The sequence below is a fragment of the Notamacropus eugenii genome, chromosome 5 (assembly GCF_028372415.1).
Source record: "Notamacropus eugenii isolate mMacEug1 chromosome 5, mMacEug1.pri_v2, whole genome shotgun sequence".
In the NCBI taxonomy this organism is placed as follows: Eukaryota; Metazoa; Chordata; class Mammalia; order Diprotodontia; family Macropodidae; genus Notamacropus; species Notamacropus eugenii.
The window spans coordinates 28,059,788-28,086,608 of NC_092876.1; the positions used below are offsets into that span (position 1 = coordinate 28,059,788).

The window sequence follows — 26,821 nt, forward strand, 5'->3', positions numbered from 1 at the left end:
GAAACCCTCAAGGCAAGAGAACATTCCTTTATTTTCTTTGTGGTAGAAGAGAGGAAATGCACCCCAAATTTTTGGAACCTCCTGTGTGCCAGGTACTGTGCTAAACACCTTTTATAAATACCACATTTGACCCTCACAACAACCCTTTGAGGTGGGTTCTTTTTATTATTCCCATTTTACAGTTGAGGAAACTGAGGCAAACAGTTTAAGTGACTTGCCCAGGGTCCCAGAGATAGTACGTATCTGAGGCCAGATTTAAACTCAGGTGTTCCCAATTCCAAACTCATAATTCTATCCGCTTCACCTCGAACTGCCTCTGGTGACCGAGCTCTGATCCAAAGAGATCCTGATACAGTAGCGTTGTGTTGTTACACTTGATAGACAGTGTAGTTCCTAATCTAATAAGATGGAATTCAGTAAAGTTAAATGTAAATTATTTCTCTGGTGAACAAAACATCAGCTTCACAGATAGAAGGTGCATGAGGCATGGTTAGACAGCAGTAGTTTTGAAAATTATCTTGGAATTTTAGTGGACTTCATGCTTAATACAATTCAGCTGTGCTAATGCCATCACAGGGTTGTGAGAGACAGCAGAAAGTTAAGTTTCCACAGATGTTATTATTAGTTAATGAAGTATTGAGACTAAGTCAGATAATGAGGCCAGCAGACTGCAGGTGGACTCAACCAATGAGGAGACAGACAGTTGCCTTTAGAAAATTACGAAGGTTTTGATAAAAGAACCAAATCTACAACTAGCTAGAACTAGCCAGGAAAAATAACCGAGAGTTACCTGGAGAAGGTTTTTCTTCACTGTGATTGCTTAATGAACCTCATGCATATAAGCAGACACACCCTGCATAAAATTATCTCTCCATTTTCTAATCATAGGTCTTATGTTAGAGGATGTTTGTGAGGGGGGGAATCACACTAAGGGGCTATGTAATAGGCATGTAGAGAAGATGGTGACCTAATGGAGGATGGATCAATCCATCTCCTGGTGGGAGGATTTGTCTTGAACTTAACAGCTTCTGTATTCGGCGCTCCCTCCTCCTGAAAAGAGAGTAGGTGCCCACTTTGACCAAAGTGTTCAATTCCTCTGAACTCTACTACAATAAATTTTCCTTGATACCTTGTTAGTGTCAAGAGTTTCTCTACAGGGTGCGTTAAAAAAGGCAAAAGCTTTTTCTAGGCATAGGGTGATGGTCCCAATGTGCTCTGTTCTTATCAGACTTCATCTGGATTTGTATTCAGTTCTGGGCATCACAGTTTAAGGACATTAATAAGCTGGAGATTATTTAGGGGACAGCATCCAGCATGGGGAAAAGCCTTGAGTCTATGAGGATTAGTTAAAAGAATCTAGGAAGTATGTAATTGAAGAGAGAAAATTAAGGGGAAGGAGAGTATGATAGCTATTATTATTTTTGTAGATACCTGCTAGAGCTCTCTGCCAGAATTCACATAGGTAGGTTTTCTGGATGATTTCCTCCTTCAAAAAATAGAGACAACAAAAGGAAATTAAATGCAGGATTAGATAGCCAACAATAATAATAAACTTATATATTGCTTGCCACATGCTAGGCACTGTTTCTGGGATAGAAATATTGGAAACCCTCAAGGCAAGAGAACATTCCTCTTGGAAGAGGCATTAGATTTATTCTTTTGGCTGTAGGACCAAGCTAGGAGCAAAGGGTGAAAGTGGCAGGGAAGAAAATTTAGGCTTGATGTCAGGGGAAAATGTTTTTAAAATTAGCTGTGTCCAAAAGTGGAATGGGATACCTGGAGAAAATGGGGGCCATCCTTTCTAAGATGTCACCAATCAGAGACTGGATGACTGCTTGTCAGATATGTTAGAGTGGAGTTTCCTGTTGGGTATGAATTGAACTAGCTGGATACTAAGGCTCCTTCCCTTTCTCAAACTGGATGTGCAATTCTGTGAGCCTTCTAAGTCATTCATCTGAAACTTCTCAATTACTAAATCCAATGGGATTTTCTCACTTCTCATCCTTGAACTCTCTGCATCGTCTCATACTGCTGACCATTTATATTCTGTCTCCCTCCTCCCTTTTCTCAACCCTCCTCTTTATCCACCCTAGTTTTCCTTCGTCCTGTCTCTCTTTCTTGCCCTGCTCTTTTTTCCTTTCTTTACTCTACCCTCCTCCCTCCCCTTCTTTTCCTGTTTTTCTCCCTGGGTTTTGGTTTTCCGTTTTAGTACCAGATTCCTCCTGGGCCCTTTGTTTTTCTTTGGCTCAAAACGATTTTTAAAAAAATTGGAAGGTAACTACAAGAAAGAGCAGAAAGTAGGTTCAGATATGAGTTGTATTTGAAATAGGGATGACCTATAATAATAATATAATAATAATGACCTACCATAAAAATACTATGTGGAAAGTACTTTGTAGCCCTGAAAGTAGCATATAAATTTGAGCTATTTTTTTTTACTATATGACTTCAGACAAGACACTTAACTTCTCTTACTGTGTAGAACAGGAATAAAAAAGCCCTGTTTTATTTTCATGGTAGGGATGTCCTGATGATGAAGTAACATGATATGTGGAAAGTATATGGCAAAGGTCAAAGACATGTATATATATCAGATATATTATTATCACTTACTAGAACCTATGGGTCAAAACTGCAGAGAAGCAAACTAAGAGATATTTTAGTCTGATTCCCTTAATTTTGCAGATTAAGAAACAGACCAAGGACGATCAAATGGTTTGTGCAAGGTAAAATGCTGAGTGGGGCAGCCAGGTGGCACAGTGGACAGCATGCTTGGCCTGGAGTCAGAAAAACTCATCTTCCTAAGTTCAAACCTGGCCTCGGACATTTACTACCTGTGTGACCTTTAACAGATCAATTAACCCTCAGTTTGTCTCAGTTTCCTTATCTGTCAGATAAGTTGGAGAAGGAAATAGCAAACCACTCCAGTAACTTTGCCAAGAAGGCCCTAAATGGGGTCACAGAGAGTGGGACATGACTGAAATGACTAAACAACAAAAATGCAGAATAAATAATAGGACTGAGATTTGAACCCATGCCAAGTCCAAGGCCCTTTCTATTTTTTAAATAACATTTTATTTTCCCCCAGTTACATGTAAACACTGTTTTAACATTCATTTATTAAAAATTTTGTTGAGTTCTAATTTTCTCTCTCCCTCACCTCCTTTCTCTCTGAGACAGTAAGCAGTTTAATATAAGGTCATACATGCAAAACATATTACCATATTAATCATGTTGTGAAAGAAGACATAGACCAAAAGGAAGAAAAACCATGAAAAAATACATAGAGTGAAAAATAGTATGCTTTGATCTGCATTCGGATGCCATTAGTTCTTTATCTGAAAGTAGATAGCACTTTTCATCATGAGTCCTTTGGAATTGTCTTGAATTATTGTATTGCTGAGAAAAAGCTAAGTCTTTCACAGTTGATCATTGTACAGTGTTGCAGTTACTGTGTACAATATTCTGTTCACTTCACTTTGCATCAGTTCATAGAAGTCTTTCCAAATGTTTCTGAAATCTGCCTGGTCATTTTTTTAATAACACAATAGTATTCCATCACAATCATATACTACAACTTATTCCCTAATTGATGCGCATCCCCTCAATTTCCAATTCTTTGTCAATATAAAAAAAGAGTTGCTATGAATATTTTTGTATAAATAGGCTTCCCCTCCCTTTTTTTTGATCTCTTTGGAATACAGACGTAGTAGTGGTATTACTGGATCAAAAAGCATGCACAGTTTTTGTAGCCCTTTGGGTATAGTTCCAAATTGTTCTCCAGAATGGTTGGATGAGTTCACAACTCCACCAACAGTGCATTAATGTCCCAATTTTCTCGCATTCCCTCCAACGTTTATTATTTTCCTTTTCGGTCATATTAACCAATCTGATTGGTGTGAATTGTTTTTATGTGCATCTCTCTAATAGTGATTTAGAGCATTTTTTCATATGAGTATAGATAGCTTTGATTTTTTCATTTAAGCACTTCCTGTTCATATCCTTTGGCCAGTTATCAGTTGTGGCATGACTTGTATTCTTCTCAGTTTGACTCATTTCTTTACACATTTGAGAAATGAGGCAAGGCCTTTTCTGTTGTACAGAGTAGCTACTTGGTGATGTTGGTCTTTTAACTTTTAGTTGTTGTGTCCTGTGTCCTGATTGCAGATCCTTCCCCAGAGCCCTGCTTTCCTCATATTTTCTTTTTTCTTCATTTTTTCTCTTAAATTATTTTGTTAAACCTTATTCATCAGTAGCTAGCCAGAATGATCCTATCACAGTCTGTTTTGGGAACATCCCTCGATTCGGTCTTCTTTGTTCCTTCTCATCCATGGTGCTCCTGTTATGCATACCTCAGTCTCTCTCCAACATTTTTTGAAGATTCCTCACTTTTCTTCCATTGTCTTTTCCCACTGTCTCTCCACAGTGTCAGACTGTATTTGAGCGTTCTCACAACCACATGCTTCTAGTCACTGGAAACCATTTTCAGTTATATCATCTCATCCCCTTTCTCCCAGTTTGGAGAGCTGGAGAAATTCATGGTTTATTGATCTCTTTCAGATTTGGAGACTAGCAATGAAACTACAGAGGTGACTCCAAATAAGAATTTTCCAGAAGAGCAATCATCACAGGTTATGAAAATAAAAAGTCTCAAAGGGGGCAATCTTTGCTACTCCATATTTTCAAATTTGGGGAAACACGACAACCAGAAAAGGAGACAGCAGGGAAATGATTTGAGAACAATGACTGAACATCGTAAGAGTCATCCTAGAGAAAAGCGTTATAAATGTAAGGAATGTGGAAAAGCTTTCAGACAGTGCTCACACCTTACTGAACATGAAAAGATTCATTCTGGAGAAAAGCCTTATAAATGTGATGAATGTGGAAAAGCCTTCACTCACAACTCAAGCATTATACGGCATCAGAGGATCCATACAGGGGAGAAACCATATAAATGTAATGTATGTGGGAAAGCCTTCATTCAGAAGTCTGATCTTAATGTACATCAGATGATTCATACTGAAGAAAAGCCTTTTAAATGTAACGAATGTGGGAAAGCATTCAGTAAATCCTCATACTTTATTCAACATCAGCTAATTCATACTGGAGAGAAACTTTATAAATGTCATGAATGTGGGAAAGAATTCACTCAGAATTCTGGCCTTGTCCAACACCAGAAGAGTCATACTAGAGAGAAGCCTTATAAGTGTCATGAATGTGGGAAAGCCTTCTCTAATACCTCACGAGTTATTCAACATCAGAGAGTTCATACTAGAGAGAAGCCTTATAAATGCCAAGCATGTGGGAAAGCATTTACTCAGAATTCAACTCTTACTCAACACCAGAAAATTCATAATGGAGAAAAACCTTATACATGTAGTCAATGCGGTAAAGCATTCACTCATATATCTGGCCTTATTCAACATCAGAGGATGCATACTGGGGAGAAGTCTTATAAATGTAATGAATGTGGAAAAGCATTCTTTAAGACCTCACATGTTACTCAACATCAGAGGATTCATACTGGAGAAAAACCTTACAAATGTAAAGAATGTGGGAAAGCCTTCATTCAGAATGGTAGCCTCATTCGACATCAGAGGATTCATACTGGAGAGAAGCCTTATAAATGTAATGAATGTGGGAAAGTTTTTTCTAATTCCTCACATGTTATTCAACATCGGAGGATTCATACTGGAGAGAAACCTTACAAATGTAAAGAATGTGGGAACGCATTCACTCAGAAAGGTAGCCTCATTCGACATCAGAAGGTTCATGCTGGAGAGGAGCCTTAGAATAAGTGTGACCAAGCATTCTTTGACTCATTGACAGGTTATTTAGAACTGGAAGATTTGTACTGGCCAATAGCCTTATAAATGCCATTAACATAGGAAAACATTACCTCAGAGGTCAAGCCTTATTCTACAAGTCAGCTAAGTGTAATGATACATGTGGCAAAAGCTACAGTTGCAACTCATTACTTATGGAACATCAGAAGATTTATAATAAAGAGAAGGCTTATAAATGTAATAAGTGTGGGAAAAGCTTTAATTATAGCTCATGGCTTATTGAAATCCAGTGATTCATGCTGTGGAGAAGCCTTTTAAATGTCTTGATTCTTCATTTGCAGCTCATAACTTATTGAACCTCAGAAGATTTATACCAGAGAGAAGATTTTATAAAGAAAGGGAATGTTGGAAAGTCACCGGTCATTGCCCAGACCTTGTTAAGCACTGGAGGAGCCTTACTGAAAAGAAACCTTTTAGATGTATCAAAAGCCTTCCTACTGCAAGCCGATTCTTCTTAGTTGTTAGAGTATTCATGTGGTAGATAGCTTTAAAATTAAAACATATGGGAAGGCATTCAGTAAATCCTCACACTTTATTCAACATCAGTTGATTAATCCTGGGAAGAAGTCTTAACCACGTGGAACAGCCTTCTGCGATAGTGTGTGACTAATAAAGCCCTCCCCAGGCTCAGTGTTGTTGAGTTGTGGACATGTAACAAATATCAGGAAACTTTCGCAGATGAAACTTTACTCAGAAAGAAACCTCCCCACATCTGTTTAGGTCACAGTTAGAAGGGACCATCAGTCCCCCTCTCTGTTTTACCAAGGAGGAAATTGAAGGTGATAGGAGTTGAGTGACTTTTGCAATGTTACCAGGCTTGTAAATGTCTGAGGTAGGATTTGAACTCAGATCTTCCTCACTCTGGGTCCAGTACTCTATCCACTGCACTCCCTAGCCACCCCAGGTACTGATGTTTGGATTAGAAGTGTTTCTTTGAGCAATGTGATTATATAGCTTTTTGTTACTTAAGCCGTTTTGTAATGTTTTTACATTTAATGCTAGGATGCAAACCATTCGTGTTTATTCATTTAATTAATAAATTTTATTTGGCTTCTGATATTTTCTTAGTGAACATGTCTCCTGAAGAGTTAAATCAGTGTTAATCTTCTAGGTTCATAAAATCCAAAATTCCTTTATCTAATCCTAATCTTTTATCATTCCATACCCATCCATCAGTGCCTGATGACCCCAACCCTGTTGTCATCACCCTGACCTTCCCTCCCTCCATTAATCAGTCTTTCCATAGTCTGTCTTCCTTGCACTAGCTCTTTCCTTCTTGGTCTGGAAGCCATAGCGGGAACATTCTATTCTCCATGTTCATCCATTCTTTAATCCCTTTCCTCTTTGCCCACTGTCAATCACACTTTGCCATACCCCTATCTTGGGTTACTCCCACCATCTGTATCCTTCACTCCTATTCACATGGTGCTGATCAGCATTGGAAGAAGTCATGGAAACCATACAGATGGATCCTCTGTGAATTTAGGTTACCTCACACAACTGGCTTGGACCTTCACTGCAATAGAGCAATCCTTCTACTCCTCTGGGATAGGCTGGAGCTGATCTAGGCTGACTGGCACTTTGTCTTTAATGTTGAAATGAAATGAAACCATCATAGAAGATGTGACATTTAATAAAGACAGATTTACTTAGCTGCAGCAGGGCAAAGACATTCCAACAAGTACATTTAGTAATCAGCACTGTGTTGGGCCCTTTGTTGATCACAGCTGAGCACAATGCCCCTGCCTCAGTTCAAACCTCAGGAACTGGAGCTTCTTATGCTTTGGTGCATTTGGGAAGCCAAGAACAGGGCCTGAGCCCTATTTACCTGTACAGTCAAGGATAATTTTAATAAGAAGTAGCTCAGTCCACATGGCAGGGTACGGTAGTGTAGAGATGTATTTCACTCACCACAGTGCACCCCTTGGTACCAGGATTTTCAAGGTCTTCAAGAGCGCCTTCCTTGCTTAAGTGGCTTTAGAATTGTGGAAAACCCTGAATTTGGGATGTGATCAGCTTCCTACAGGTAGCACAGATAGAGGAACACTTGAGTAGAAAGGTAGCAAAATAGACACACACACACACACACACACACACATACACACACATACACATGCACAAAAGCCAAAACCCATTCCCTTTACCCCTAGCAATGAATTAATATGGGTGAAAAGACCAGTATCACTTAGCATAGTGCCTGGCACATGCTAAGTCCTTAATAAAGACTCTATCGTCAAGGTTACAGCCTGGAGGCTAGGAAAATGTTGGTACTTTGAACAGTTACAGATCCATCATGGGATTCACAGCTCCCCAGTAGACCCAGGCCCTTCATTTCAACCTGACTTGAGAAATCATTGAAAGGATGTTAGAATCATGAGACAGAGCTTCAATAGTGAAACTCTTCTCCAGAAAACAATAACCGCTACCCCTTGTCTTGCCACCTTAGTACCCAGCAGCAGGACATGTCTTGATGCACATTTTCTCAGAAGCCACTTTCTTTCTCATTTTGCTGCTGTGCCCACCTCTTCCCTGGATAGAAATGTGAGTGTGAAGGAGTTTGAGCACAAACAAAGTTTTTCCCCTGTCTCTTTAGTTTTGCCGCATGACACACCATTAACCAGCGTCTTTTGCTGCTGGTATAGCCTGTCTCCTAAGTCAGTTTATTCCTTTAGAACAGGCTTTACAGAGGGAAGTGGGGGGAGGGGGATGGAAAGGAAGGGAAGGAATTAAGTATTCATTAAGTGCCTCCAATGTGGCAGACCATAGGCTAAGGGCTTTATCTCATTTGATCCTCACAACAGCTCTGGGAGGTGCTATTAAGTATCTTCATTTTACAGTTGAAGATTATTATGGTGCTGCTTGCCTTATGAAAGCACTCTTAACTAGCATGATAACATGCCAAGTTTCAGAGAACCAGTTTGGGTAATGGGAAATCTTTAATAAGCCAGAACTGGGCTCTGACAAATGATATGTCAGAGCATTGACCAAATTGTAAAATAATTTCTATCAGGAATGACATGTCCTCTGCCAATCAGTCAATATTGAAAGGAATGCAGCATTTGTTAGAAATTGCTGTCCCCAGTGTAGGAACCTTAATAGAATAGTTACTTCAGAAATAATATTTTATTTTTATTAATGAAACAAATCATAAGAAAAAAAGAAAAGTGTTATAAACTTAAGTACAAAGTAAGGGGAAAAAAGCATATCTGTAAGAGAGGATTGAAAATATATAGCAATAAATTTCCATTTCAAGAAAGCCTATGTAATAAATACTCTGTGCTGTGTTGAGAGGTGTCCATGTTTCCTTTTCCTCCTTGTTAGCTTTCTTTTGTTCTCTGCTGTCCACTTTTTACTTTCTTCTTTCTCCCTCATTCTTCTCCCTCCCCAGAAGGATACAGTTAAGCTCAAATACACACACATATATGCACACACATGCATGCGTTCATGCATGCATACATAAACATACTTTCTCTAACAAATTCTACTTCTGATCTTTGTTTTTATGTTTGTGTGTATCTCATATTTCTTATTTTTCCTTACTGCTCTACTTTACTTCTACTTGCTACCTTGCCCTCCTATTACTTAACCTGTCTTCCCTCCAAAGATCCCTCCCTTGTCCTCCCATTCCCATAAATCTAAACACCCTTTTATGTGCCCCTTTGACTATTTTTCTACCTTCCCCTCTAAAAATCCCTTCCTTATCCTCCCAAAGATCCTTCCCTTGTCCTCCCATTCCTATTACTCTAACCTCCTTTCTGTACCAAACGCCCTTTAGTCACTTTCCTCACCCTCCCCTTATTCTCTCTCCTCTCCCTTAGCATTTTATTTCTTTTTTAATTTAGATGACTTCTATACTCATATATATATATATATACATACATATATACACATATATGTATTGTTTCCTCTTGAACCCATTCCCGATTAAAGTAGGTTTCCAGAACTAATAACTCTCCCCTCCCATCTAATTCCTCTGTGTTGATTCTTCTTCTCCCACCTCATTTGTATAAAATAATTCCCCTCTTTAGCTGTTCCTAAACAGTTTTATTTTTTAAAGTCATATCATACTCAGGTCTACCCCAATCTTTCTTATCAACTACTCGCTTGCTAATAACAATCTTAGACATATATTTTACATTTTACATACATAAAAGGTAAACAGTCTGTCCATTAGTCTTTTCTTTGTACTTTATATTTCTCTTATCAAATCCTCTTAAGTTCATGTTTTTTTTTTTTTTTTTAGCAAGGTCGTCAAAGTCCGACAGTTCATTAAATGTCTATTTTTTTCATTCAGGATTATGCTTAGCTTTTCTGGGTATGATATTTTCAGCCAGAACCTTAGTTCTTTTGCTCTTTGATATATGGTGTTCCAAGATTTGCAGTCTTTTCGTGTTGCTGCTGGTAGGTAGGTCTTATGTGATTCTAATTGTGGCACCACCATATTTAAATTGTTTTTTTTTTCTTGTTGCTCCTAATATTTTATCTTTGAGCTGGGGGTTTCCAAATCTGACTATAATATTCCTATGAGTTTTCTTCGTAGGATCTCTTTCAGGTGATGATCAGTGGATTTTTCTGTTTCTACTTTCTTTTCTTGTTCTGATGCTTCAGGACATTTTTCTTTATTTCCTGTATTATTGTATCAAGATTTTTTTTTTTAATCATAGCTTTCCAGGTAGTCTGATTATTCTTAAGTCTTCTCTTCTTGATTTGTTTTACCGATCTGTTGTTTTTCTTACAAGATGTTTCACGTTCTCTTCTATTTTTTAGTTCTTTATATTTTGTTTAATTATTGGTATTATATATTATATTATAATTATAATTATTAATTATAGTAACTTCACTGACTTCCCTTTGCCCAATTCTTATTTTCAATTAGTTGTTTTCTTTCTTAAGATTCTAGATCTCTTTTTATAATTGGTTAACTTTCTTTTCATAATCTTGTTTTTCTTGACTTGTTCTTTAAAAAAAAAATGAACTTTTTTCTCAAACTCTCTCATTTGATTTTTTAAGTCTATTTTTAAGTTCTGTGAATTCTTTTTGAACAGGTGACTATTTGATGCTCCTCTTTGGGGTAGAAGAGGGTTTCTTTGCTTCAGTATCCTCCTTTGAAGATGAACTCCAGTCTTCTCTATTCCCATTATAACTCTCTGTGGTTGAATTCTTTCTGCTTTCCCTATGCATTTCTTTTTTATTTGTAGTAGCTTAGTTTTTGTAATCACCTCTAGTCCTGGGGTATGGGGAATGGTGCCTCTGGCCTCAGATCCTCCTTCAGTTTTCCCCTCTGACTGGAACTGGAACTAAGACATTGAGCTTCCTGTAAGTGCCCACAGTCAGTAGTCCCTGCCCTACTGCTTCTCCACTCATTTTTACACCTTCCCCCCCCCCCCCCCCCAGCTGAATCACCACTGCACAGCTGGGTCTGGCATTTCTTGTCAGCAGAGGTTCCCTCCATCTTCACTGGCTCAGATACCCAACTCCCCTCACTGTCCCAGGGGTAAAAGTTCCTGCAGCTGGAACTGAGGCAGCCTCTCAGTCCAGCCAACCCTAGGGCAACAAGTTGTTTAAGGGGACCTAGGACCTAGTCTGGAGGTGTTCACTCTTCACAGGAACCAAACTGTCCTGGGATTTTTCTTCAGATCTTCTCCAGTTGTCCTAGGAGGACCCCTGTTCTGCCCCTACTCTTTATTTTTACCTGTAAATATTTGCTCTGAGGCACTATCTCATGTCTTTTGTGGGGAGAAATCTGAACAGCTTGAAATTTTCTCACCTACTTAATGATCTTCCTAGAATTTTCTCAGAAACTTTTAAACAGGCATCTCTAACAGGCAGAAATATATATATATTTAAAAGTAAAAAGGTCTATAGAAACAAGACCAAAAATTATTTTAGAAAATAAAGGAGTTAGAGAAGGCTTATATTGAATTAGGTTGTGTTTTGGTAGGCATTAAACTACTGGTCTGATAGATTATAAATTGTACATTGCTTGAATGTTGCCCAAAATGAGAGAATTGATGATAAAGAAAAAGGATCAGCTATCCTAGGCTGCCCGTATCCCCCTAGGAAGGATCTCAATGTTCTGGTCCTTTGAGTGATGACAGATCTTTGCTTCACAGTGACTATTAGAGTTACCCTGAAGATGATACAGCTTCTTGAGGGGCAGTTGGGTGGATCTGGTACTGGGCCTGGAGTCAGGAAGACTTGAATTCAAGTTAGATTTCAGACATTTATTAGCTCTGTGACCCTGGGCAAATCATTTAATCTCTGTCAGTTTTAGATCCCCCAAAGTAAAATAGGGCACAGTACCTATCTCACAGGGTTGTTGTAAGGATCAAATGAGATCCTATTTGTAAGGTACTTAGCACAGTATGACACAAAGTAGGCATTTAAAAGATGTCTCTTTCCTTCCTTCTTGGTTAGGCATTGACTCTCATCATGGGTCAAGATCATTTATAGTAAAGTAGCTAAGAAATCTTTACCCTCTTGCATACAGTTTTTCCCAGTACTAGGGTTAAGATGAGAATCTCCCTGTATCATTACCCACATAGTATTCCTTATTCCACCAAGCAACACCACTGCCTTCCTGGGAAATAGGCTAGGAATAACAAATCTTTTTCCTTTGAGGTCTCTCTAAAGGACTTCCCACCTTCCCACCTTTCTGGGTAGAAAGTTTCTTCTCCTTCCATCATCAGAAAGCAAGCCTTCTTTTTATATACTTAGTATAGATTTTCATTGGCTCAGTCACTTACATGTGTTCTCCTTGCAATAGAATGTAAAATTCTTCTGTAATATTCTTGCTTTTGTATTTATAACTGTAGAACTTGGCATAATGCTTAGCGCAGTGTAAGCAAACAGTCATTGGTTAAGTATCTCCTATATATGCTAGGGGATTCATATACAAAAATGAGACAAGCCTTGTACTCAAAGACTTGTGTTCTACCAGTAGTATATAATATATTCAGTATATAACATGTTAAGCAAATGTAGGTTACACATGTTTATTCATTGTTTGTCCTTCCTTCTTGAAGAAGACCATGACATTAGGAAGATGATGCCATAACTTCCAAGTGAATTGGATTTAAGTGAGGCAGAGCTGTGCAGTCACCAGCCTCACTCTCTTTTCTGGAACCATCTGGGCCCAGTGGCAAGATATAGATCAGGATGACTAGAGATAACCCAGGATGCAGTGGGTGAACCTTGGCCTTTTTAAGCTAAGGTCTTTCCCAGATCTCAGTTTGTCAGAGGTCATGCCCATTCAGTAATTAAAAATGAGGCAAGCTCCTGTACTCACAGACCTTGTGTTCTACCAGTAGTATATACGTTTGGTATAGAACATGTTAAGTAAATGTAGGCTATATACAAAACAAAGATGAATGTGGGGGGTGGTGGGGCACTAACAACTGGAGGAACCAGGAGAGACCTTTTGCAGGAGGTAGCATTGAAGATGGTGCTTGGAAGCAGTTAGGGTTTCTAAGAAGTGGAGTGAGGAGAGAAATCATTCCAGGCTGGGGGACAAACTGAAAAAGCTTGGAGGTGAGAAATGGAAAGTATGAAACTACTAAAAAGGCTGCTTTGGAGAATAAAGGACCTGATGTGTGTAATCAGGATGAAACAAAGGGCTAGAGATACATTGTGAAACGGTTTAGATGAGATGGTTGTGTTTTACCCTGAAAACAACGGGGATGCCTTGAGGAGGGGAGGGGGCTGATCTGGTAAGACTTATGCTTTGGCTAAGTGAATTTAGTAGCTGAAGAAAGATTGGCAAGGACTGAGAAAATCTTGAGAACTTGTTCAGAGATGTATGTGTCTGAATCAGGGGAGTTGGCTTGTGAATGCAAAGGAGAGAGGTAGGAGAGATGGTTAGGTAACGGAAACTACAAGACTTGGCAACTGATTCAGTATAGGCAGTGAAAGTATAGAGCTAGGAATGATTTGGGGTTTGACTGGAAAGATGGTGGTATCCTCAGCAGAAAGAGGGAAATTAGGATGAGGGAGAAAGACCATGAGCTTTTGAAGGCCATATAGGGTTTGAGATGCTTCAGATGTCTTACTGACAGATGATGAGACAGGATTGGAGCTGTAGATAGATTGGGGCTGGATCTGTTAGGTCTGTAGTCATCCTCAAAGATAATAATCGAGCCCATGGCAGCTGCTGTTGTAAAAAAAAGTTCAGTGAGAAGATGGTCCAGGACAAAGCCTTGGGAGACATCCATGGTTAGTGGGCAAGACATGGATGATGACCCAGCAAAAGAGAATGAGAAGAAATGAGCAAACATGTGGGGTGAGGACATGAAATCCCAGATTAGAAAAGGGGTGCAAAGGAGAGTGGAAGTCAGCAGTGTCTAACACTGTTATATAGCAGTGGAGAAGCAGGGGAGAGGCTTTTGAAGCTTGAGAAAAATTCTTTGGTGACTATAAAAAATCAGTTTCAATTGAAGGGTGGGGATGGAAGTCAGGGTAGATCCAACTTGGGGGGATTCTACCTTCTCAACATGTCTCAGACTGCCTCCCCCCTCTCTGGTGCAGATCCTCATCCCCTTATTGCAGTAGCTGCTGGTGGGCCTGCCAGCCTCCAGTCTTCCCACTCCAATCCATTTGCACGCAGCTAGCAAAGTGCAGGTCTGACCATGATTTCCTCCTTCTGTTCACCAAATTCCAGTGACTGCTTGTCACCTCTCGGATCAAATGTCAACCCCCAGTTTGGCTTTGAAGGCCCTCTGTCACCTGGGGCCTGACTTCGTTCCACATGCTCTCACCCAGTGACACCTACTTCTATCCTGCTCTTGCACATATCCTCTGTCTTCTCTGCTTTCTGGCTTCCTTCAAGACTCAGCTAAAATTCCACATTTTCCAAGAAGCTTTTCCCAATTCCCTTTCATTCTTTAGCCTTCCCTGTATTGATCATCTCCAGTTTGTCCTGTAGACATCTTGTTTGTTCATAGTTGTTTGCATTCATCTCCTCACGTTGAGCTTCTTACAAGGCAGTACCTGGCACATAGTAAGTGTTTAATGAAAGCATAAGAAGACAGTCTTCAGCAATGAGGGCACCGAAGTTTACACCTTGTTCAGGATTCAAGTTTGTTAGGCCTCATTTCCTTAAAGAGGCAAGACAGAAATAGAGCAGAGCCTTCTTGGGACCCTCCTGCGCACAGAGCTGCACCAAGAAGGTTGAGGGGGGAAAGGCCGTGCTTCAGTCCCTTTTCTTCCTCTCCTAGAAGAGAGAATGCACCTCAGAGCCAAGGCCATTGCAGACCCACAGAGTCAGGCATCCAGACCAAACAATCCCTGCTCCAAAGTGACTCCTGGAGTGTCCCCTACAGGTAGTTATGCAGACATTGTTGAAGGAACTTCAGGGATGAAGCTTTTCCCATCTGAGGTGGACCTCTGGCACTTTGGGATGGCTGTCCCGGCTAACCAACTAACCAATCAGCAGTCTTCAAGTTCTAGCTATTTGCCAAGTCCAGAGCAGTGAGGTAGGTCCTTGCCCTCACCGAGGCTGCCCTCTGAAGTAGGAGACCTATCTAAGCAGAGTTCTTGAACCCCACCCTCACCTTCCATTCAGACAAAGATACTACAAAACTCTGTGAAATACCCTTGAGGTTCGGATTTCAGACTCTCCTTGAGAACCTGAATTCCTGTGCTCCAAGCTTGGGCAGTGAATGGGCATGAGAGGAGCTGATGAGAGAGGCTGAAGACCCCAGGGTTCCCTGGGCCGGGGCGGGGGTGGGGGGGGTGGGGGGGGGAAGGAGGGGGAATCTTGGCAGCCCCAGGGCTCTGCAAACAGCAGGTATTTAACTCTTCTCTGTGGAAAGGCTGTCTGAGCAGTGATAGTGTCCAGAACCACATTTCACATTGGAAAAACTCTGAAACTTTTCCAGGGTCCCTATTTCCTGAGGTCTCTCTCCCTTGCTGGTATTTTCCACTTCACCCTATTAAGGCCCTCAGTATCCTCCCTTCCCTACTAAATGAATAAACTTTGGAACTGGCCAAAAGACCTTTTTCTACCTGGGGAGTTGGAATATCAGCTAACTCCCCCAATTTCTCCAGTCTCCCTCTACCCCAGGCCCCCACCTGCCATGGATCAGCTCCAGTCCCCAGCTCCGAGCTCCTTAATAATGATCTCTTAGCAGCCAAATCCGAAGGCCTTTCCTCAGTCTTCATTCTCTTTGACCTCTCAGCAGCCTTTCACACTGTCCATCACTCTCTCCTGGATACTCGATACTCTCTTCTCTAGGTTTTCAGGACCCCTCCTGTCTCCTTCCCCATCTCCTTCCCCTCTTCCCTCTCCTGCCTCTCTGACTGCTCCTCTCCAGTCTCTTTTGCTGGATCCTCCTCCAGACCAAGCCCTCTGACCCTCCATGACCCTTAGGCACTTGGGAATCTCATCAGCTCCCAAGCATTTAATTGTCTCTGGGCAGAGCACATCTACTCCAATCTCTCTGCTGAATCCAATCTTGTATCTTTAGCTATGTTGCAGACATCTTGGATTTGATTTCCAGAAACTATCTTAAACTCAAAATGTCCAAAATAGAACTTGTTCAGAGATGTATGTGTCTGAATCAGGGGAGTTGGCTTGTGAATGCAAAGGAGAGAGGTAGGAGAGATGGTTAGGTAACGGAAACTACAAGACTTGGCAACTGATTCAGTATAGGCAGTGAAAGTATAGAGCTAGGAATGATTTGGGGTTTGACTGGAAAGATGGTGGTATCCTCAGCAGAAAGAGGGAAATTAGGATGAGGGAGAAAGACCATGAGCTTTTGAAGGCCATATAGGGTTTGAGATGCTTCAGATGTCTTACTGACAGATGATGATCTTTTCCCCAATTCCTTCTCCCTCCCACCTTTCCTATTACTACAGAGAGCACCCCCCCTTCTCCCAGCCCCTCAGGCTCATAACCCAGGGGTCATCCTGGACTTCTTACTCTCTCACCCCCCCCCCCCCATATTCAATATGGTGCCAAGGTTTGTCGATTTCACCTTTTCAGTATTCCTCAAATACACCTCCCCCTCTCCTCTGACACCCCCCATGTGTCCCTCATCACCTCACACTTGGATTGTCCCAATAACCTGCAGGTGGGGCTGCCTCTCTTGAACAGTCATCCTTCTTTCATCCAGAGGTTCATTGGAGTTACCCCCTACTCAATAAACTCCAAAGGCTTTTAGGAGCGAATACAGATTGCTTTGTCTGGCATTCAAAGCTCTTCATAGTCTGACACCTCTGAGCTCTCTGCCTTTCTCCAAACTTGCTCCCACCATGTACTCTTAGATCCAAAGACACTTGCCTCCTGGCTGTTCCGCAAACAAGACCCTTCCTTCTCTGGGCCCCCAGTATTCTCTTTGGCTGCCTTCCAGGCCTGGAATGCTCTCCCTCCTGTGATCCAGCTACTAACCTCCCTGTCTTCCTTTATGTCCCAGCTAAAATCCTGCCTTCTACAGAAAACTCTCCCTTAGCCCTCTTCATTCTAGGGCCTTCCCCCTGTTAATTGGTTCTTATTTATACTGTATTTAGCTTACTGTATAGATTTGTTTGCATGTTGTCTCCCCATTAGATGGTGAATTCCTTGAGAGCAGGGACTGTCTTTGCAGGTGACCCAGTTGGGAGGGATAACTAACACACTGGTGACAGGATCCAAAAAGTTTTGACAGGGTAATGCATTGGGTGGAATCTAAGAAGATGACATTCAAGGTGGGGTTGAGGGGGCTGTGCAGCAATCAGTGGGGGAGACATGGCTAAATATCAGTGATTCTGAAATAGATTGGGGTGTTTTAGGAGAGAGCAGGTTCAATAGGAATCAGCCATGTGATAAAGCAGCCCAAAAACTATTGTCATCTTGGACATCAGTAAGCGGAGGGCCACGGCTTCCCTAAATAGGGAGGTGAGAGTCCCACATGTACCCTGCTGTTGTCAGAAGTCATGTAGATATTGTATTCAGGTCTGGGCTCCACTTTGATAGGAATGGGAGTGTCCAGAAGAGGGTGCTCAGCATGTGAGGATCATTTGAAGGAAGTAGGAACTTGTGGCCTGGAAAAAAGCTGCGTACCAGAATATTAACAGTATTTCCATATTGGGAGGCTGTCAGAGGGAAGGGAGATTGGATTGGTTGGGTTTGGCCCCAGAGCCAGGAACATTGCCTGGAGCTTAAAAAGAGGCAAGTGTGGGATTCTTGTATGGAAAAGCTTCCTCAAAATTATCCACTGAGCAGGTATCCTCTGAACAAGGTGCCTCTTTCTAGTCTTCCCCTTCCTCAAGTTGTTACAGTGAGGCGAGAGTTACTTAACTCTATTGCTGGTGAAGTTTCCAGATTCCCCAGTAAATGTTTGCTCCCTTGGGAATTTGAGCATGTGCAGAGACTCTTAGGCCTGGGAGATGATGGAACTGGGGTCTCATTCACTTACATGTCTTCCACTCATTTTCCTCCTGGCTCCACTAGAGCCTCTGCCAGGGCAAGGACTTTGTCCCTCTGTGCTACAGGGCTGGGTTTTGGGGGTCATGGTGAAGAACAGATCTCTGAATCCCCTTGGAGAGTTTTCTAAGTACCATGTCTGAGGAAGTTAGGTTGAGGTGGACTTTGCTGCATCCAAAGCCTAGCAAGGATGCGATACTTGAAGGTCATTTGAAAGAAATGCTTAAGAAAAGAGAAAGTGAAAGAAATGTTGGTGTAGACAGAGATGTCCATAAAGTTCACCCCAATCCTGGGATCTTTTTCTGCTGCCTAAGAACATGCCCCAATTTCCCGCTTTCTTAAAAAAAAATTCTTCACTTGATCCCATCACCCTCTCAGGTATCATCCAGCATCTTCCCTCCTTTTCACTAGCTCAATAAACCCACCAATATCCATTATCTCCACTTTCTCACCTCCCATTCACTTCTCACCCCTTTGTGATATGGCTTCAGTCCCTATTAGTCAGTTGAAAGTCCTTTCCTGAGAGTCACCAGTGTTCCCCACTCTCCCTCTTGGTTCCATCCTTTTGTTCAGCATCTCCGCTTCTATCTGGATTTTCACACTGGCCTCACTTAGGTGGTTCTCCTTCCCTTGCTTACTCCTCATCTGGGTCATGCTTTCTTACTATAAGTGCATTCCCAGGCTCTCTGTCTCTTGTCTCTCTTTTTGTTTCTCTCGTCTCTCTTTTTGTTGTTCATCGTTTCAGTTGTGTCTGACTCTCCAGGACGCAATTTGGGGTTTTTTTGGCAGAAATACTGGAGTATTTTGTGTAAGGGGTCTGGAACTCTCGGGTTATCAGGGTCATGATGCTCTCGGGAGAAATCTCTTGAGACAATATGTCCTTGCATGACTTATGAGATGGACCACCCTTATGTAATAACCAACCTTCACAATTATCTTGAGCAAGAACAACAGCCAAGCACATAAGTTCAGCACACAGTGTTTACAAACTTCTTGCATGCATGGAAGTAGAATGCCTGTATATACTCTGAGCTAGCTGAGATAAACGGAGTGCATACCATCCTTGCTCCCGCCTCATTCATTCACGCCTGGAAGAAAGATCTCATGCAGGCATGAGATCTTTGGGAACTTAACAATTTTGCCATTTCCTTCTCTAGCTCATTTTACATATAAGGAAACTGAGGCAAACCAGGTAAAGTGACTTGCCCAGGGTCACACAGCTAGTAAGTGTCTGAAGCCTGATTTGAACTCATTCCCACTCCAGGTCAGGGTAATCTGTGTCTCTTAGTAGCTCTCTTCTTTCTCTTTTTGAGCTCTTCAATCCCTGTAGACTCAGTGTTTCCATGCAAATGACTCCTAGATCTGTAGATCCAGTCCCAGGGCAGGTCCCAGGGCCAATCTCATGTTACTAACTTCTTAGTCATCTAGAACTAGATGCCTACTAGGCACCTGAAACTCAACAGGACCAAGAAAAAGCTCTTCCTTACTAATGTTTCCCTATTTCTCTGGAGCACCCACCCTGAGCAGATACCCAGGATTCCAACCTCAAAATCTTCCTTGAGTCTGGCTCTCCCTCCTTCTCCAGCTCTTCCCCCCAGTAGTCAATCAACTGGCAGTTTTTAATGCAGTTCTGTGCTAAAAGCACCACTTCCCATGCATCAGATGGATAAAGCTGGAAAAGCTGATGGATAAAGGTGATGAAATGGAAAATGACAGAGGGGCTTCAGTCCTTCTGGGATCTGTCCCAAAAACAGTAAAAGGAGCAGTAATCCAGCTAGTATACTTCTACCCAGAGAGATCAAAGAAAGAGGAAAAGGATCCATGTGTACAAAAGGATTTAGATAACTCTTTGTAGCCCCAAGTAAGGGAAGAGCTGTTATAGAGCTTGTACTGATGCCAGAGGAGCTAATTGTTAAATTCTGAATGTGAGTAGTTATACCTCAGAAGTCAGCAAAAGCTACAAATCACAGCTTGATTTATTGTTTTGTTGATTGTCTAGGACTGGAAAAAGGGTTGGAGAAAATGTTAATAATTCAGTTCAAGCTTAAAAACTGTGTTCGGCCTCTCCCTCCCCCCCATCCCCGCCACAGAGTCAGTTTTTAAACATTTACCAAAACACCTAGGTCTTCTGCTAACAGAAAAAATAAGGGGATGATACTACTGAGAAGTGAATCCAGTCAAAGTTTCAGTGATTTGAGAGAAGTCCATTGAATTAGGCAAGAGATTAGACTACATATCCTCCCTTCAGATTCAGCCTAAGGGGATGTGGTGATGTCTTCTTGAAGGCGTTAGGAGGGCAGCCTCATAAAAGGAAGGGGCAGGCAGAGGCATGGGAGCCTGCTCAAGAGGCTGGGGTGCCGTGCTTGTCTTGTAAAAAGGCTCAGGGGCCTGGACATTGAAGGACTCTTGTCCACAGAGGACTTGAGGATACTGGAGACATGCCTGGCCCCTGGCACAGAGCCTAGGCACAGGAAAGAAATCCAATTGCTGTGCTGGAGGACCGCCCTCTGGGAATGTGGCAGCTTAAGTTCTCCTCAACCCTTGCTTGCCTTCAGATGCTTTCCCTTCCCTCCGTCCTTTGCCATGCATTCGTATTTCTTGTTCTCAGGGTATAAGTGCTATGCTAATCTACTTTTTTTAAACATTTCACATTTCAGTATTTTAAATGATTTCTCCTCATCATCTGCAGAAAAAAAATGCATCTTGGTCTTCCTCTTAGCCTCTTGGTTGCTGCCTCTCCCTTGCCTCTGATCACTGTGTCCCCAAGAGTGTCAGGATGTATTTCAGTGAGCACAGCGCAGTGCGCTTCCGGACAGCCACAAACATTCTTATTTGTATTAAACTCCTAACTTCTTTCTCCCAGCTCAGAGAAGAAGTTACATTCACAGTTTTTCTTACTGTTTTTCAGATTTGGAACTGAGAGCGAAGACTACGGAGGAAACTTCCAGAAAGAACATTTCAGGAAAAGGATCCTCCCAAGGTATGAAAGTAGAAACTAGTTATTGTCAATATACAGTCCAGAACTTGAATTCTGCATCCCAAACTGCCGCTGCTTCGCATGTCTCCATCTCAGTTAGGCCTCTTGTGTGTTCAACTTCAGAACGGCCCCTTCCGCCCGTTGTGCTCCCTGGAATGCTTGGTCCATAATGAACAAACATCTTTTCATGGTAAGCCTCTTTCTTTGATAGTCTTTTCTTCTTCTGGCACTGATGTTTGCTTTGGTCTGCTTGCTTCATCCCACCCTCTGGTGCTGCCTACTTCTGTCATAGTCCCTGACCCACTGATTGCATGGGGGGAATCTGAATACACTTTTCCTTCCATGCCCTTTTCCAGGCTTTTCCTTTACCACTTTTACTAAGCACCCTCTCCTTCTCCTTGGGTCCTCCTTGGTTGAGAACCCAAACTAGATCCACATGCCATTCCACCTCATGACTTTTCACCTTTTCACTGACTGACCCTGGTGCCTGGAATTTTCATGTTCCTCATTTCCACCTCTTTAATCTTAGTGCCTTCTCTGAGAGTATCTCCATTTTATCCTGTATATATCCTTCTTGTACACAGCTATTTGCAAGCTGTCTCCCCACTTTAGACTATTAACTCCTTGAGAGCAAGGGCTGTCTTTTGCCTTTCATGGCATCCCTAATAATTAGGACAACACCTAGAACATGGTACATACATACTTAAGTCAGTGCTGGATTGACTGATGACATCGCATTGAGATTGATCATTCAAACAGAATTCTGGCAGCTGTCATCCATCAACTCCCCCATCCCCCACCCAAGTCAGTCTCCTTCTTTCCTCAGTGACTTCAGTGCCTAGCCCAGTCTTTCTCTCTGCACCAACTCCAGCTCCTCTTTGAGGGGAGTTTCCATATAGGTTTGTGTAATCCCTCAAACGTCCTCACTTCTCACTTCTTTAACCTATTCAGTTGCCTTGATTGATGTACTCTCCCTCTGCACCTTAACTGTAGAGATGGCCACATCCGTGACTTCACATCACATAGAAGTGTTCCACTTCCATGTTTATGAACTCTGAAAGTGCTTTATTTCATCATAGCCCTTTATCATTCCATCTTTTTCTCTGCCTTATGACCCCTATCCTTGTTCTTTATAATCACTATGACCTCTGCTCCCTTCATCCCATCAGCACCCTAGCACTAATCACCTTCTCCTCCCTTCCCCATCTTGACTCCTTGGTGAACCAGTTCAACCTTACGCTATTGTTCTGGACTGTCTATTGGAGATAATCCAATCCTGTATCTCCAACTGCCATTTGGAATTTCATATTGTGTTACAAACTCAGCAGAAGAGAGAGGAAGGCCAGTGAAGGCATGGAATATATAATCTATTCAAGGAGTTTAGCTGAGATGAGGAGACAATCCTGTCTTCTAGTGTTGAGTGGCAGAACCCTGTTCTCCTCATCTCTTACCTGGACTCTTGTGATAAGTCTCCTAACTGATTTTCCTGAAGCCAGACTCTTCCTTCTCAAATGTTCTCATGTGGAGATTTATGCTCTTAAAGTAGCAGCACTCTCTCAGACCTGTCGTTTTCCCTATTGCCTTAAGGATAAGTTAAAAACAAAAACAAAAACAAAAGCATAGACTTTTCAGACTGAATTCTTTGGACTCTTCCTCCCATTCTTAGTGTTCTGTCCAAAATGGCCCTCTTGTTCGTCCTTGTCCATCACATGTTGTCCATCTCCTCTCTTCAGACTTTCTATACACTGCCTGTTCAACATACCTAGGATGCGTTAGGTCCAGCTCTTCAGATCCCTCTGCACTGAAGCTCACTCAGCTTGAGTTAGTACCTTCAGGAGACCTTTGCTGATAAGAAGTCACTGTGAGAAAAAAAGGAATGATAAAATATTATGACCAGAAAGAGAAACATGGAAAGTTAAGATAAATTTCAGTCTGTAGGTAACATTTTCAATAAAAAAAGTCACAATCCAAATTGAACTTATTAATTATAACAGTGCATGTAAATGTTTTGAATTCCTCTATTAAATGAAAATGCATTACAAAATGGACTAAGAAACAAACAACTCCTCCTCTCCATCAGTATGTTACAGGAAATGCAATAAATACATATTCATATAGCTAGAACGAGTGTGACTAAAATTTTCTCTCCACTATGAATCCTCTCATGTTGGGTAAGGTTTGTATTGTATAAGAAAATTTTCTGAATTTATTACATGTCTTTAAGAAAAAAAAATTTTCAATTAACAGACACTTATTTTCTCTCCACACCTCATTGTCCTCACTGGGGGAAAAAATGGAAGACAGAACTCTTGTATGAAGTGTGCATAGTAAAGCAAAACAGATTCCCACATGGGCCGTGTAAAAAGGTGTATCTCGTTCTACAGCTTGAGTCCAGCACCTCTCTGTTAGGAGGTGGGCAGCATTCTTTGTTATGGATCTTTTGTTTTGGGGGTTGGTCTTTTCACATATCGGAGTACTTAAACCTTTCAAAATTATCTGTGTTTACAGTGTTGTTATCATATTAATTGTATTCCTGGTTCTGCTTTACTTCATTCTTCATCAATTCATACAAGCCTTCCCAAGATACTGGAAAACCTTTCTTTTCATCATTTCTTAATGTATTAATGCATTTCCATTATTTACAACATAATTTGTTCAGTCATTCCCCAAATGATTCCCGGCTCATCCCACCCCCATTTTCTACTCTATTTCCAGTTCTTTGCCACTATAAAAATAGTTGCTATAAATATTTTTGGACCAATGAGTTTTTTTCTTCTTTCTTTGATCTCTTTGGGGTGTGAGTCCACTAGTGGAATTTCTGTGGAAATGCACAAATTAGTAACTTTGGGGGCATAATTCCAAATTGCTTTCCAGAATGACTGGACAAGTTCACAGCTCTACTAACAATGAATTAATGTGTCTTAGCCCATCCAACAGGACCAATTATTTTTGAACTTTGCCAATCAGAGATCGTAACACTAAGCACCCTGACATACATAGGGAGGGCCTGCCATATGGGTTCTTCGATCTGCTTTTCTAAAAGAAAAGCAACTTTTGAAGGGTCAACACTCACTTTAATTAAGAACATTTTTCATTCACTTAGTTCAGGGGAAAAAGTCAGTACCCTGAACTTCAGAGAAAATACAGAGAAATCAAAATCAATAGACATGACTTCCAGCTGTCTGACCATCATATACCTACAGAGTTGCCAGAGAGAGAAGCACCAACCTCTGGGTTTTCCAAGCCAGGGGGCCCCTTAGCGGCTGCCCAGAGTCTAGTCTGGCCAAACAGACACTTCCAATGAGCAAGCCCCAAAGTCGAACCTCCCCTCAGAGTGAGAGCCAGAAGGCGTCTCAACCCCAGAGAAGTAGTGCCTCATTGATACAAGGCGTGGGCCTTCCTACAAATCTTCACTACTCAGCTCCCCTTAATGGGCCGGCCCCTTAATGGGGGGGGGGAGATCTCATTAAGAAGCAAAATTATATTAATAATCAGCAAAAATGCATTATTAATGCAGAGATGTAATGTGGAAGCTCAGAGGTGCTTGAATTTGCCTTTTTAATTCCTTAGTGATAGATAGCATTTTTTATAGGGCTATTTATAGCTTGGATTTCTTGTGAAAAGAGCCTATTCATATCTCTTGACTATTAATTGGAGAATTGTTCTTATATTTTTTTCCCAATTAAAGCTTTCTAAGCTTATCTAATCTGTGCTAGAAAAGTGACCCACTGTGATTTTTCTTGGATTTCCTTATTAGGACAGTCTGGTGTACTTTTAGATAATTGTGGAATATGTGGAGCTTCCTCCTGTCCCTCTGCTATCTTGGTTGATGTATCCTTCCTTTACTATATCTATAAATTTGCTCCAATATGATTACAGATTCTTCTTCCTCCCTCCATTAATAAGCAGCCCCAGATGCTATTAAAAGGTACCTGAGATATTTTAGTGGCATCCCAGTTGGTCTTCCTGCATCCATCTTCCGAATCTGTCTAACATAAAACCTGCAAAGTGATATTACTTTTGCCCAGTTCTGATCATGTCCCTCTCTTGCTCAGGAAGGTCCAATGGCTCTCTGTTGCCTTTATAACAAATGAACTAAAACATTATTCTTTTATACGTTAGAATCCGTCATATTCTTGCTTCCTACCTATCTTTTCCAGACTAGCTTTACATTGTTCTACTTCACACATTTTGTGTTCCTGTCCAGATAGCCCAATTATCATTCCCTACTTATGACCTTCTGTTTCCTTCCTCCTTTATTTTGTACGGGCTGCCTCAACCTCTGTGCCTGAAATGTTCTCCCACCTAAGGGCCAACTCTATGAACCACTTTGGTCCACTTAAGACTCAGCTGGAGTCACCTCCTTCAAGACATTTTTCATGATTTCATCAGTGTCCTACAAACCCACCTGAAATCTCTCTGAATTTATTTTGTGTCCAGCCTGGTGTCTTTGTGTTGGGTTTGTGTGTGTTGTCCATGGAAGTTATATGTATGCCCATCTGTGGCTCTTAGGGAGCTATGAGGAGTCATTTCTGGAGTGTGGTGCTTGAACCACCAGTCTGGTTGCTCTGCTCTCCTCAGAGAGGAGGTACTGTGTGTGTGTGTGTGTGAGTGTGTGTACATACACAACTCCCCAAATATTGATGGTCATAGGGAAAAAATTCAGTTCTTAGGGTTCAAGCCGCTTTCTTGCTCACTGTCACCTAAAGAGGAAGGTGTGGGGCCCCAAGGTTATAGCCTAAAACTTTATTTCTTCCCACCAAATGCTAGTTGCAGAAAAGACCATCATATATACAGAATAGTAATAGATGGCAGATGGAAATTAGACAAGTTTTATAGATTAGAAATATGCCCAACAGTACACAGGGTGAATGAACTCTCAGTTTAATGAGAGATACTTCTTGGGAAATTCCCCCAAGTTGGGAGGAATAAGCAGAAATATGGGGACATGGGGGGCAGGGAGCTCTCCCCTATGTGTCTGTCTTCCAGCATCTGTTCTTCTTCTCTCTCAATCTCTCCTGAGAAGATTGGGAACTATATCCGTCCTCTCGAAGCAGGAAACAGAAAGTCTCTCCACCGCTCTCCTGCCAACTCAGATCCCTATTTCAGCTTGCACACAGCACTTTGTCAGCATCCTCTCCACTAGTAAGGAAAGTCTTATGTAAATGATCCAGGCTTGCAACCCATGTCAACTGATCTGTAAAGTTGATCTAAAAGGATTTTAGAACCCTTTCTATCCCCTTCCCCCAGAGCAGTGTGTATTCCCAGGGCTAGGACCATGTAGGTGCCTAGTAGGTGCTTAAGAAATGCTTACGCATTGTTTAATTCCATTGACTTCTCTCACAGGATGCTCAGATGGGCCAGGGACTGAGAGCCAGGAGGACCTCCACTCTCCTATGGTAAATCCTTGGAGGAATCCCTAAAACAATCAGCGGCCATCCCTTCCTGGGGAGCTGGGGTAGATGGTGGTGGGTATTAATAGGAAAGTTCAGAATGGAGGTGAAATTTTGAGGAAAGACAAAGAGTTTTGTGTTGGTCCTGTGAAGTGTGAGATGCCTTCAGCAACTGCAGTTCCTTGGTTTGTATACTTCCCATGAC

The 26,821-nt window shown here is 41.5% G+C and overlaps 1 protein-coding gene across 3 annotated transcripts in view; it reads left to right on the top strand.

The window, feature by feature from the left end:
- The window catches only part of LOC140503784 (uncharacterized), a 125,380-nt gene that overhangs the window by 74,474 nt on the left and 24,085 nt on the right, over positions 1–26,821 (top strand). The window contains exons 2-3 of one of the 3 annotated variants that reach the window (XM_072608060.1): positions 4,561–5,745; positions 6,009–6,075. In XM_072608060.1, the coding sequence (XP_072464161.1) occupies positions 4,561–5,745; positions 6,009–6,075 (1,252 nt within the window). The other 2 variants (XM_072608058.1, XM_072608059.1) reach the window with 2 other exon arrangements.